The sequence below is a fragment of the Sphaerulina musiva genome (assembly GCF_000320565.1).
Source record: "Sphaerulina musiva SO2202 unplaced genomic scaffold SEPMUscaffold_11, whole genome shotgun sequence".
Classification (NCBI taxonomy): domain Eukaryota; kingdom Fungi; phylum Ascomycota; class Dothideomycetes; order Mycosphaerellales; family Mycosphaerellaceae; genus Sphaerulina; species Sphaerulina musiva.
Genome location: NW_016017393.1, coordinates 31,853 through 45,544, shown reverse-complemented (window position 1 = coordinate 45,544; position 13,692 = coordinate 31,853). Strand labels below are relative to the sequence as shown.

The window sequence follows — 13,692 nt, the reverse complement described above, 5'->3', positions numbered from 1 at the left end:
GATTGATTGTTTGATTGATTGATTGATTGATTGATTGATTGATTGATACTCATTGTATGCTTCTGAGTACAAGAGACAAGTATAAGGTATGCTGGGTAATGTATCTGTCTAATCTACCCGTCCTGATACAATCATACATGAAGGTATTGGATGCTCACTCACATTTTTTCTTCTTAGCGATATGTAACAAGCAAGATACATTCGCGACCTCTGCATATTACTCTTACTCTCACTCGCTCTTCAAAAGATGCCTTGGATTCCAATTTCCTCTTTAATCTCCTCGATCCTCTCCTTCTCCACTACACTCTCCAGCACCGTCTCCCACAACTCTTTTCGAATCTTCTTCCTCGCGGCAGAAATCTTGGCCCACTTTTTTCTCTCTCGCATCAGACGAGCTCTCTTCTCCGGATCCACGGGTTTGATACTCCCGCTCTGCAATCGAGCCAGTCGGTCTGCCAAGGCGAGTTTCTCCTGCTCCATTTTCTCGACGCAAGCTTGGAGTTCGGGTAGAGTGGTGGTGGTGGCTGAGGCCCCGGATCGTAACGATTGGCGCAATTCTTTCTCCTGGGCTTTGAGAGTGGCGATGGTTTCTCGGTATTCCTCCATCTTGGCCTCTTTGGCTTGCATGGCTTCTTCGAAGCCTTCTTCGACTTCTTCCTGGAGACACCACCGCTGCGTTAGCATAGCCGACATGCAGGCAGGCAAGGTCTTGGAAGGTCAGCATACTTGAACGGCAAAGTACACAATCTGCTTTCCAGCAGCCTTGCCATCAATCTCCTTCCGCTCATGCATGTCCTTGAGTAGTTTGGTGGCGGCAGCCTTGGTCACTTTGTTGCTGAGGTTGGCGCTAATGTCTGTGGCGGAGTACGGGCGATTAGTCGTGCGAAGGTAGTCGAGAATGAGTTTCGAAGATTCATCGGGACTGAGCTTCTTCTCCTTGACGTCGCCGTCTTTCTTTGTAGGCGCCATGGTGCTGAGGTGGAGGTGGGAGAGAGGATTTTTCAGGTATTGGTGTAGATTTTGGGAGAACTGGAGAGATGTTTGAGTCGCGAGATGGTGAGGTCGAAAGCAGACGCGAGGTGGAAAGTACCTGGTACCTTGGATTTGCAGGCAGATGTCGCTCTTTCCTCAATCGCGTCCATTCGACTCGCGCTTGCCATCCAGCGCAGCACCCGTCTCGCCACTGAACGACACAATCGGGAGCCGCTCGATCTGTCACATGACTGCGCTTCAGTCTGTCCTGACAGCGCCGCTAAAGAGCACAACTCCAGCCAGAACCCAGCCAGGCCACCATACACTCCACAGCACAAGACAGCTCCAGACACCTTGTGCTACCCAGCCCTTGGCAACCTCAAACAGTATCCCGCCGACGTCCATATTCAAGTACCAGCTCAGCGCGTAGAGCGTCGCAGGAGGAGAAAGAGCGAGCCAGAGCAGAGTCGTGGGGACACTCAGAGCGACGGCAAGATTACGCTGCTTGTCGCTGATGCCTGCCGAGGACCGCAGAGGCAGTGGCCGCACAAAGCCGAGCGGACAGGCGAGCAAGCCTACGGTAAGTGCCAGCGAGAAATTGAGAGTGGCCCACGTCGAAAGTGTGGCGCCAAGGAAGAGCAGCGAGAAAGACTGCATGGTCTGCAGCTGCTGCGAAGACGTGCGAGCATATCGGACCAGGAGGATCGAGAGATAGACTGGAAGTATGTAACTGCTGGTGGTGATAATGCCGAACGCATAAGGCAGTTTCTTGCAGAGATATTAGCACACGCAGCGCAGAATGGAGAAACGAATGTACTCACAGCCTTACTCGTATGCGTCAGCAGATACAGAGGTATCATACTGAGCAGATGCGTGCCCACCACGACAACAGCGGGCAAGAACATCCTTCTCTCCACGCTCTGCACCTCTTCCCTCGCCACAACAGCCACCACCCCTCCGTCTTTGATCGTGACCAGCTTCTCGCCCTTGGGCTTCACGTTCCCTTCACTCTCCAGTTTTCCAGGTTTCTGTACGGGGCCCCTGCCACTGAGAATCCAGAGTGCCAGCGCATTAATCGTGAAACTCCCTGCCACCAACATCGCAGCAGGTAAGTAGCTTCCGATGCTCACAAATCGATTCGTGTTCATCAAAATGTAAAAGAAGAAACTCTGATGCAAATGCTCCAACAGATTGTTGATACTTCTGAAAACACTTTCCGTGACCCGTCCCAGACTCATCTCGTCATGCCAGCCGTCTCCGACCGTCTTCAATGTAATCGCGTCGACGTGATATGGCATGAAAGCTGAATGTGGACCAGTCGCAACGCCTTGTGCTTGTGATAGAATCCCCGAGGCGATCGTTCGCAGTCGATCGGGATATTTGTCAGAGTGCTTGGTCAGGCCATGCAAGGAGCATCCAATGCCCATGTGTCCCGACGCAATCTGAACTGCAGTATTGATGAGGTCAAGATTCGGGAGTGCGCCATTGATGCCATCGTAAAGGACATCCAGCTTGTCGAAACGTTTCCCCCAAGGTCCCACGGGATAATCCAGTGCCACAGCACCTTGTAGTGCCCCCGCTTTAATCGGTAGAGCGCTGATGTTCCTGCTCGTGGTGGAAGCTATATCGGTGCTGTGGTATGCACTCACCCATGCTTCAGGGCCGTATGTGCTGTCCTCTGGAATCAGGAGAATCACGTCCTTGGACCAGATGCTCCACCTCTTGAAGTAGCGCGCCATAGTCAAAGCAAGAGCTACGCCAGAGTAGTTGATCTCGCCTTCAAAATTCTTCCATGCTGCAATCAGGACCATCGCTTCAGTGGCATCTGCTCGAGGTCCTTGAAGCAGGCCATATACATTTGTGCCCTCAATTTTTTCTCCTGCCACTTCAAATCCATATCGCTGAGTTGCGCTCTTGAGGTTGATCTCCTTGATAATCCTCTCGATACCTTCTATCCTCTCTGCAGAGCTTCTCTGACCGAGATCGTGCACCTCCTGTCGATATGCGCGAAAGATGTTATGTTCGCTGCCGCCAAAGTAAGTGTGAACCTGGCCGGGGAGGATCGCGTTCTCGGAAATGTACGTCTGTCGAGAGTATTCGTTCAGTGGCAGAAGGAGAAGCCATGTTATGCCGACCAGGATGCATATCGCAGAGAGGTATGGTGGCAGTTTGAGGAGGATAGGAGACCGCCGGAGGGTCAGCAGGCGCGCCGCTACGAGGGAAGATCAGTGAGCTTTCGCGATTGCGGCTTGGATACAGAAACATACCAAGCGCCATGTTGTGCTATAGCATTGGGATGTTGTTGTACTGTAGTCGTCAAGGAGAGGTGTTCTGTTAGGTATGCTATATATGCTTAAGTAATATTTGACGCGATTTGATTCGTACGGATCGACCTCCGTAGCGTAGGGATAGAGCGCCGAATGTACGTACCTCTACAGTTCCGAAAGTCTATCTTCTTAGTAATATGTCCTACGGGCTAGCCCGTTAGTAGTACAGAACGTCGGCCAATCTTGCTAATATAGAGGCCAATCTTTTCCCTACTAGAACTTGGTTTATACCTACTATATATATTGTATACCATATCCAAATATACGCTAACGTTAGAATTCTACAAATTCTATATATACGTCGCGTACACAATTATAGACATATACTAATCCGAGTCGATTAGTACTATATATATACGAATTTACGTATAGAACCGATAGCAATTCTCTAGCTTCTAATTAGCTATAGCCGATAACGACTAATAGATATACGACGCGATTAACAAGATAGCTATAGAGCCGACGCTAGAGCCGATCGATAATAATAATAGCGAATATAAGTAGTATTATACTATACCTAAATAGCTAAGTAACGGTTCTTCTCTAGCCGCTTCTCCGGTTGCTAGTTCTTTGTAGCTATATCGACCGAGCCTACGTCTTCTAAAGCGGCTACCTATAGTACTATAGTACGATCTATACAAGATACCTAATAATAAGGAAGAGCCCGAGATAGCGCTAAGTATACTAAGTAGAGATAGTAGTAGGCCTACGTAAGCTAAGGTAGAAGTATAACGACTAACTGCTATAGATAGCTACTACTCTATAAGTAGAAAGGTACGTAATAAGGCCTTATAGGCGATAGGCTCGGCAAAGCGAAGGGCGCTATTATCGTATATTAGTAGGATTAAAGAAACTCCTATAGAGATAACGCGAAATCTAGTATACGAGCAGTATATAGTAAAGGGTTTCGTATATTGCGTATATTCGGCGGTAGGGATAGAAGACTAGGTAGGTAAAAGGAGTAGCAATACGTATACGCGGTATCGTTATTCCGGAAAGTAGTACCTATATTAGTTTATACCTATATTAATAAGTTTATACCTATAACAATAAGTTTATACCTATATACTATTTGCTTATAGAGGGTAAAAACCTTAGGTTTTGTTAGGTTAGGGGCGGGTATAGATTACTATATATCAAAAAGTTACGTATTAGCAATTTTTATATAGTACGATTTTTGATTCTAAGCCGATTAGTACTATCTCCGTATTTATAGATACAACTAGGGGCATTTCTCTAGCCTCTTATTAGTCTATTAAATTAAAGCTTACTATCGGTAGTATCCTTATTACTATTGTCCTACTATATAGGCGCTATAAAATTATTATCTTTACTACGCTATCCGAACAACGCTAATAATAGTAGCCGTATACCTCCGCGCTTATCGTTATATCCTTACTCTTACTATATCTCTACGCCTAGCCCGCCGGCTATTATCAACTCGTCTTTGTTGTCTTGCGTACGCGTACTATATATACCTCTCCTACCTAACCGAATAAAGTTATCTTTATTGAATTCAAGCGAGTTACTACTACCTATATATCCTTACTCTTACTGTATCTCTTTACCGAGCCCGCCGGCTATTATTAACTTATCCTTATCGTTACGCGCGGTATATCTAGCTCTTCTACCTAACCGAATAAAGTTATCTTCGTTAAATCCGAGGCTATCTCCTACTCCGAGCTCTATAGTATAATCTTCGTTAAGGTACTAATTTATAATCTTATTAATAGATCTATACTACGAATCGCGTATCGTTTGCCGTAAACGTATATAGGTGTCTTGTATGTCTTTGTCGCTACCGTTCTTAGGCATAAGTCTCTCTAGGGCTCGGCGGTTAATATCTGCTTTACGTACGATACCTATACTTCTAAGAGAGGTAGTAAAGAGCGAGAAATCGAATAGCTTCTTAAATATAAGGGTTTTGACTGTCTTTACTCTTAAAACAGCTATATATCGTAGGCCGGAAGTAAACTTATATATAGTAATATCTACTATAGCCTTGTCTAGTATTATGCCTTATACTTTGTAGACGGTTATAGTAAAAGCAATACAGATCGGAAATTGCTTTCGCTAGTATTCCTACCCTCTACGATAGAATATACGCTTAGTCCTAAACAGTAGTATAGTAATATACGAGTCGTACTCTTTAAGGACTAGACTACTATAATTGTCGCGTTTAATACGGAAAATTAGGGCCTATAGTAGAGTACTCCGAGGATTAGTAGTATTAATTAGCTACTTAATATCGTATAGGTATCTAGTAGTACTATTTACCAATCTAGTTTTAGTCTATATATTAGAAAGAAGCATAATTCTATAGCCGATTGCTACTTTAATCTTATCTTCTAATTAACTATACTTATTAACTAAGGCCCGACTACTAATAAGTTTATTATTATACCTAGCCTTTAATCTTAATACTAGGTTGTTAGTCTCCTATAGGCAGCGTTCGTTATAGTCTCTAACGTCCTCGTTTCTAAAGTAGATATATATAGTATTATCGAAAGATCGGCGTTTACGAGCGCTTAAAGTAGACGTAGTACGTAAAGCGAGCAACTACTAGTTACTATATAAGAGGGTATTAGTACGAAGGCCTTCTAGAGCGCTACGGAAGAGGATTTGTCTATTGCCTTATTATCTTATAAGGCGAGTCAATTCGATCGTCTAATAGAAGGCATAATAGACTTTACGCCCTACGATATCTATTAACTTATCTATAGGTACTATAAACAGCGTATTCCCGGAAACAGGTAGTAATTAGAAGAAGTCTCTATAAAGTACAATATTGATACCGCTAAAAGGTCTACCTACTATAGAGGGCTTGTAATAGGCGTAACTTAATTATCTTTAACTAAGAGAGACTAATTATCGACTTCTCGTCAATAATTAAGTAATTAATACTAGCGAGATCGGCCTAGACGGTTTATAGACTCGCTACCGAGAGTTCTTTGAATATACTACAAGTCGGCAGCTTAAGTAACTTATATAGTATTGAGCGGCTGAGCGTGTTTTCTTTACGTAGGGCGTTAGGGCAGAGCCGAGAGCCGGGCGGCCCGGGAGGGCCGTACCTCTCCCGGCGGGTAGCTATATAGGGTGCTTTTCTTCTTTTTTATAGGGGACGAGAGGACGGACATAATCAGGACGTAGACGTACGGATACCCACTCTACTATAATTGATGTCGTTACCCTACGGTGCGCTTTGTCTTCTAATATTACCTTTCCTACTACCTACGGGCATTTACGCGTCCTTCCGGACCTCTACCTATCCTACCCCTTTCACCGCGGAGCTACGCCGCGACCTACCGTAAGCCGAGCCTATCCGATCGTCTACTCGAGGACGGTAGTAGGAGAGAGGGCTTTACGGTAATAAATAGAGCCGAAGGTAGGGCTATTACATACAAAATGTAAGAGCAGGAATGGTTGTAGGTTAGAAGAGGAGGGTAAAAAGGGATAGGTATAGGGGACAGGATAGGAGATAGGGATAGTGTTTGACCCTAAAAAAAAGAGACTATTACAACGCGGTGCGAGAAGGTATAGTATTAAACGACAGAGTTCGAGGTTGATTAGGCGCAGTTCCTAGGGCGTAGTTCCTATACCAGGTAATACGGTATAAGGTCAAGGTACGATACGATATAGTAGGGCGTAGTTCCCGATTCGGTATAAGGAAGGGTATAGGTCCCAATCAGGTATAGGGCAAGCTACGATATAATACGGTTACGAACATAAGGCAGGGAAAGTAATTAACGCGACGTTAGAGAAAGGGGTCTTTGGCCTTAGAGATAATAGACGTTATAGGGAGGCCGACAGCGAGATATAGGCCGCAAGAGCGAGCGGCCGACTAATATCGCAGAACGGAAGAGGGGACTCGGGATTTGAGTTGTGCTAACTATAATACAGGTACCGAAAGGGGTCAGGATTTGGTTAGGCCCCTAGGGCCTAACCGAAAAGGGTAGGATTAAAGTATTACTGCCCGTAGCCGAGGAGATTAAGACAGAAAACAAGACTAAAGACGAACACATATACGTATATACTAAAGAACGAGAACGTACCGAACCTATATACGTACGTACTAACGAACGAGAACGATATTAGCTACCGAACACTCCGACCCCGTTGCTAATAGCCCCCGCCGCGCTAACTCGATTAAGAACGCCTCCGTAGACTCGGACGAGCACGATCGATAGCTTAACATCTCGATCCGAAACCGCCCTATTAATATAGTATCTGGATCCGGACTAGCCGCGGCTAGACCTTCGGTATCTATGCCGGCGTTGACTCCGTCGAGCAGCTCTACTTATCCTACTACGCCGAAACCGATAAGCGCGGAAGAATAGCACCGGGCTATAGAGCTCCTCGTAATAAACCAAAACGTTATATCCTCGATAACCTCCGGCGTCGCTAGTATAATAGAGAAAATCACCGAAAGGAGCGAGAGGTCTACGAAGGAGCCGCCTATACCTAGTACCGACGGCAACCCTACGTTTGACGGAAACAATATTACGGACGCTCTCCGTCGTTACGAGATAATAAGGGACAAGTACCGTATAAGTAAGGACGAAAAGGAGGTTATCAACGATTTTCTTCTTAAATGCGATATAGTTACCCGCTCTAAGATCGAAGGCCTCGACCTACCTAGTAACAACTGGGCAGAATTCAAGGAGAAGGTAACTATCAATTATGTCGAGAAGGACTACTATAGCAACGTTACCTCCCGGGAGTACCTTAACCAACTGTATAATACCCCGCGCGACGAGACTAGTAACAACCTGCATTTCCTAAAGCAATTTACCGCCGCTATTAGGCGCTACTCTACGGCGGAGCTCTCTAACTTTGACCGTACCAAGCTCTTTCTAAAGGGCCTGCCTAACAAAGTAGAGATAGTCCTTCGGGGGGAGTTCGGTCTATACCCTAAGTTACTAAAGACGTATAACAACTTTAAGAAGGTTTTCGCTACTAGGAAAAGGCTTCTTGAAGGGATAGATAGTTAGCGGTATACGAAGGATCCGACTACCGTAGCCAGACTCGGCAAGTTGTAGGATAACTTGGCCGGCGCTAGTTCGACTTCCTTTAAGGGTATACCGTCGATTACGGCTCCGGCCTCGAAGAACGACAAGTTTAACTCTAAAGTTAACGCTCTTGCCGAGCAGTTTGACACCCTCCGACTCGACCTCTACTAGGCCTTCTAAGGGAGAGGAAGCAGCAACGCGCGCCTAGTAAACCCGCCTAGCGTAGTTCAGGCTTATTATAGTACAGTTGCCTTAGGCTCCGATTTAGTCGGGCCTCCGGGGCCTAACCAAAATCTCGGGTACGGATCTGCTGCCTACTACCCTACGACGTCCGTACCTACTAACTCGGCTAGAGCCCTATCCGGTACCTATAGTACGTAGTATCTACCTATACCCGGGCCGTCGAACCCTAATAGCCTATATTTATCCGTAGAACCGGCGAGCATCCGTATCGATACGATGCAGGTTACTAGTCTATTAAAGGATTGTTGTTTCCAATATAGTAACGTCTCTTACTTCGCCCGTAAATGCCCGATTATAAGTAACCTTACCTAGCGGGGGTTTATACATCGGAATAAGAGGAATTACTACTTTTTTGGCCGGGCCGGTCAATCTCTATCCCTACGAGGGATTAAGTATAGATAGGACTCGCAGTACCTACGCCTGTCCTAGATCCTGCCTTAGTTAGAACGGGAGATGAACTATAGCAACCCGATTGAGTTCCCGGCCTATCTTCGTACAGCTATTAATGCCGCCAAAAAGAGATTCTGTCCTCGGGACCAACTTGGCGTTCCCCCGGTAGTTGCCCCGCCTACCGTCGCTACGTAGGCTCTCCTTGCTCCGCAGGCTGTCTAGGCCTATCCGTAGGCCGTCTAGGCCTATGCTTTCTTAGGCTATACTACGTAGGATCGGTACGCTACCGAGTGTAAGGATAAACGAGCGCAGGTAGAAGAGATTACGGATGAAGAGGATACGACTATCCTTATTTAGGCTGCAACGCGACCGGCTAAGGAACTGTCGCGAGAGGACTCTTAGCAGAAGGAGGCAAGGAGGCTTATACCTACTATCCTAGAGAAGAGCTACCTAGCAAAGGTAGTTAAGGCTAAGGCTAAGGGGCAACAGGGTGCCGCTACGACGAAACAGTTAGAGAGGGCGATATAGAGGTCGATTCTTCCTATAGTTAGTAGTAGGTCTCGGGATCTAGATACGGATAACGACTACGATAGCGGGTATAAGGTAGAAATAGTCGACCTAGAGGATAAGGAAGCTATACTTAGACGAAGCTAGGATTACGCTACCGAGCTAGCCCCGGTAAACCCGCCGACGAAGACGAAGAAGAAGCCCGCGATACGCCGCCTAGATAAACTGATTTAGGACAACGAGCCTAGGGAGGGCGTTATCCTATCCTTTTCGTCCTCTAAAGATTTCGTCTTTAGTCTGCTTACGAATGCTATACTACCGGCGATAACGGTTAGAGAGGCACTTCGGATAGGTAACCTATTTACTAAGGGTTTGTTCGCGAGGTTTGCTAACGATCCTACTACTTAGGAGGCCGTTAAGCGTATTATGAATCGAGGGACCGAGACGAGCCCTCCTACCTAAGTTATTGTTGCCGAAACGTCGATTGTTCGCGTAGGGGAGGAGGATGTCCGTCGCCCGGCTCGGGTTCCTAACCAGATGTTCGTTTAGATGTTCCAAGCCCCTAGGCAGTATAGCGACCATAAGGCTATAGTTTCCCGCCCGCGCCCCCGTCGTCCGGAGCAACTCTACGAAAGAGCAGAAGATATTAACCTGTCGGCGGTAACGCAGGACTATACTATAGTACCTAGCATCTAGGTCCCGGTAATGTTCGGGAATAACGTAGGCAAGGTCTGTAAGAGACTAGTTAATAAGGGCGCTAAGTTAGTTATCCTTCGGCAGAGTATCGTTTAGAAGTACGGTTTGCTAATAACGTACTAGCTAGATAAGATTAACATGTCTACGGCAAACGGGTTGACTAGGATTGTCGGGGTCTGTTAGAGGTTACCTATCTCGGTATATAGCGTTACCGTTACGGTAACGGCGTTTGTTACGAACGCGGCGCATACTATACCTCTTATTCTAGGCCGCCTATAGACGAGGAAGACGAGGTTGGTTGCGAAGAACTGCGACGATAGGTCCTAGGAGGGTACGATCTTAGACCCGGCGGGTTATTCGGTAACGTTTACCGGTACCGTCGGCGATAAGGGCTACTAGCGGTTTGTTACCTTCGGCGGGCGGGGAAAATTAGTAGCGGCGTCGAAGCTATAATAGCGTCCGCGTCGGGTTTGTCTTTAGTACTTACTAACATTTAGTTAGGCCCCCGGGGCCTAACCGGCACGGTACGGCCCGGGTCTGCCGTAATTTAGGTTCAGGCTAACATCGCCCCTCGCGGTGAACGGGGAGGTCAAAGGACAGGAATGTATACTATGCGTATCGTCGACGGGGATCCGGACGAGGACGATCAGGCGTTCCGGTCGATACTATATTACTCCCGTATTAATTAGGCCTACTCCCGCCGCGCCCGTACTACGTACTACATCCCGGTGCATACTATATATAAGCGGAAGGCGTAGAAGATCCGGCCTGTCGACGTCGCTATAGATGTCTCGAAGAGTGCGTCCTCTAACATCGGTACCGCTACTAAGTAGAAGGAACTATTTCTTCGACAGGAGGCGATAATACCGCTAGGGACCGGACTATATAACTAGCGCTACTTGATCAAGAAGTTCTCGGATGTCCTACGGGGCAGTCGACTTACTCCGGAGGTATTGCGTACAGTCGAGACAGGTATAGTCTTAACAACCTAGGAACGTTATCTACTCGAAGAGATGCTATTCAATCGTAAGGCTGCTTTGGCGGCGAATTTTACGCATCTCGGACGGGTTATTCCTAGCATCGTACTACTACAAGTTATTCGTACGGTCCCGTATATACTGTAGAGTTATCCGGGTTTTCGTCTTAATCCCTCCCTACTTACGGCGATAGAGGGTATTATCCGGGACCGGCATGAAGCTAGGACGTTGGAGTATAGTAAGGGCTGCTATCGGAACCTATGTTTCCTAGTTGCGAAGAAGTCCTTAGCCCCCGGTCAGTTGCCTACTAAGGAATACTATCGCCTTATCAACTCTACGACGGAGATTAACCGGGTTACTATTCGCGACGCTAGCCTGCCGCCTAATACAGATGAGTTCGCCGAGCACTTTGCGGGGTACAAGGTTGCTTCCCTCCTTAACATTTTCTCCGGGTACGATCAGGTCCCTCTCGCCGAAGAGAGTCGAGATCTTACGGCTTTCTAGACTTATCTTAGCCTGTTCTAGCAGACTACTCTGCCCTAGGGCGCTACGAATTCGGTTGGTTAATTTGTCTGGGTTATAACGCGTGTTCTTATAGATTATATCTTATACCGGTCGCTTCCCTTCCTAGACGACATTAGTATCAAGGGGCCGAAAACTGATTATAGCGGGGAGGAACTCGAGCCTAGTCTACGGCGGTTTATTGTCGAGCACATCGTTGACCTCGACCAAGTCCTCGCGGATATTAAGCGTACCGGCATAATAGTCGCTATCAAGAAGCTACAGATCCTCTAAGAGCGTATCCGTATCGTAGGGTATATTACGGATGCCGATAGCCGCTATCCTAATATAGCCCGCGTAGCGAAGATCGTCGACTAGCTAGACCCGAAGTGCTAGAAAGACGTCCGGGTGTTTGTTAGCATTGTCGTCTACTTCCGTATCTAGATACCTAAGTTCGCGCTTAAGGCTAAGCTACTCTACCGCCTGCTTCGGAAGGATGTTAAATTCGAGTAGACTACGGAGTGTTAGCGTACTAAGGACGTACTTACGGCAGCCTTAGTTAAGGCCCCGCCTCTAGTCCCTATCGACTACTCGGACGGGGCAGGCACTATTGTTGTCGCGGTTGATTCTAGTAGGTCCGGGTATAGGTATATACTAATATAGGAGGACGACCGTAGGAAGCGACGACCGAGTCGTTTCGAGAGTAGTATATAGTCCGCTAGCTAGCAACGGTACGACGCCGGCAAACTCGAGTGCCTCGGGGTGCTCAAGACATGCTAGAAGTTTCGGCCCTAGCTCTTCGGTCAATACTTCGTACTAGAGGTTAATACTTAGACTCTTGTATATTAACTAAACCGCGCTGCGTCTAATCTCCCGAATGCCGCTATAAGTCGGTAGGTAGCGTAGATCCGGCTGTTTACCTTCGAAGTTCGGTATGTCCCTAGTTATAAGTATACGGCCCTAGATGCCTTATCCTATCGACTACTATTGAGCAAGGACGTCCCGGATCCGCCGGAGTTAGAAGATGTCGAGCGTATAGTCGATAATAAGTTTTTCGAGAGTTTCTACGTCAATACGGCGACGCTTGCGCTACGCGGATTTGGTTAGGCCCCCGGGGCCTTACCGGGAGCGGCCGGTACTACCGGCAGTACGGTTCGGGTAGCCGCGATCCGGATTATTAGCCAGACCCCCGAAGCCTTACTAGATGCGGGAGACGTCGACCTTACCTATATTGATTCTATCTTCCCGGACGAGTTAGACGGTCTACCTAAGAGTTATTCGTACTTTTCGAAGGCTGTCGCCTATATCCTCCTTAGACTGCGTCCCTTATCTTATATATCTCGATCCGAGTACCGTCGGTTTTTGAAGCACTCGTAGAGATTCAAGATCAAAGACAAGGTTCTCTTCCGCTAGGGCCGTCGCAACTTCCCGTTGTAGCGCGTTATCGATAAGCTATCTACGCGAGACCAGATCCTCCGGGCGGTCTATAATAAGCACGGGCACCGTAGTACCGAGGGTACGTACGCAAAATTGGTACAGCGCTACTAGTAGGACGGCATGTATAGCGATTGCTAGGCATATGTATAGAGGAAGTACGCCGAGTATAATTAGTACAACGGCGTTCGTACCCGTACTCCTTTAGGCGAGGTTGCTTCTAAGGCTGTCGGTAAACGGTAGTATATTAACAGCGTTTACATTAATACCCGCAGATCGATTATAATAGCGTAGGAGGCAACGTCTCGGTAGCCTAAGGCGCGGGTATTCGTCGGCCTTACCGCTAAGTAGATCATATCGAAGCAGGTCGCGAAATTCATCTAGGAGGAGATCTTCTGCCGATAGGGTACGCCGTACGAGATCCTCCTCGATAACGCTAAGTACAACTTAGGGGAGGTAGAGGCGTTGCTTCGTAAGTACGGCGTCGCTCGTCTACGCATCTTACTATACTACCCGGAATCTATAGCTATCGTTAAAGTTAGGTACAAACCTGTTATTGCGGCGCTTAGTAAGATGACCGATAGAGGCAAGACATCCTAGATCCCGTACGTACCTGTAGTACTGTAGGCGGAACGT

At 47.2% G+C, this 13,692-nt stretch overlaps 3 protein-coding genes across 3 annotated transcripts; all 3 read right to left on the bottom strand.

Moving 5' to 3' along the window:
* Nucleotides 1-240: 240 nt before the first annotated feature.
* On the bottom strand, nt 241-969 carry SEPMUDRAFT_53039 (TBPIP-domain-containing protein; the record flags this gene model as incomplete). The annotated part of the gene is made up of 2 exons (XM_016909253.1): nt 241-657; nt 727-969. The coding sequence occupies 2 exons, from the start codon at nt 967-969 to the stop codon at nt 241-243; spliced, it is 660 nt and encodes a 219-aa protein (XP_016756788.1).
* Nucleotides 970-1,230: 261 nt separating this feature from the next.
* Nucleotides 1,231-3,249, bottom strand: SEPMUDRAFT_144505 (Glycosylphosphatidylinositol:protein transamidase, GAA1 component; the record flags this gene model as incomplete). The annotated part of the gene is made up of 3 exons (XM_016903074.1): nt 1,231-1,740; nt 1,794-3,184; nt 3,240-3,249. 3 exons carry the CDS (start codon nt 3,247-3,249, stop codon nt 1,231-1,233), a joined length of 1,911 nt encoding a protein of 636 aa, XP_016756787.1.
* Nucleotides 3,250-5,129: 1,880 nt separating this feature from the next.
* SEPMUDRAFT_29459 (uncharacterized protein) lies at nt 5,130-5,318 on the bottom strand (the record flags this gene model as incomplete). Its single annotated transcript, XM_016908454.1, has 1 exon — nt 5,130-5,318. A coding segment is annotated over one exon (189 nt), but the record flags the coding sequence as incomplete, so codon positions are not given.
* Between the last annotated feature and the right edge of the window lie 8,374 nt (nt 5,319-13,692).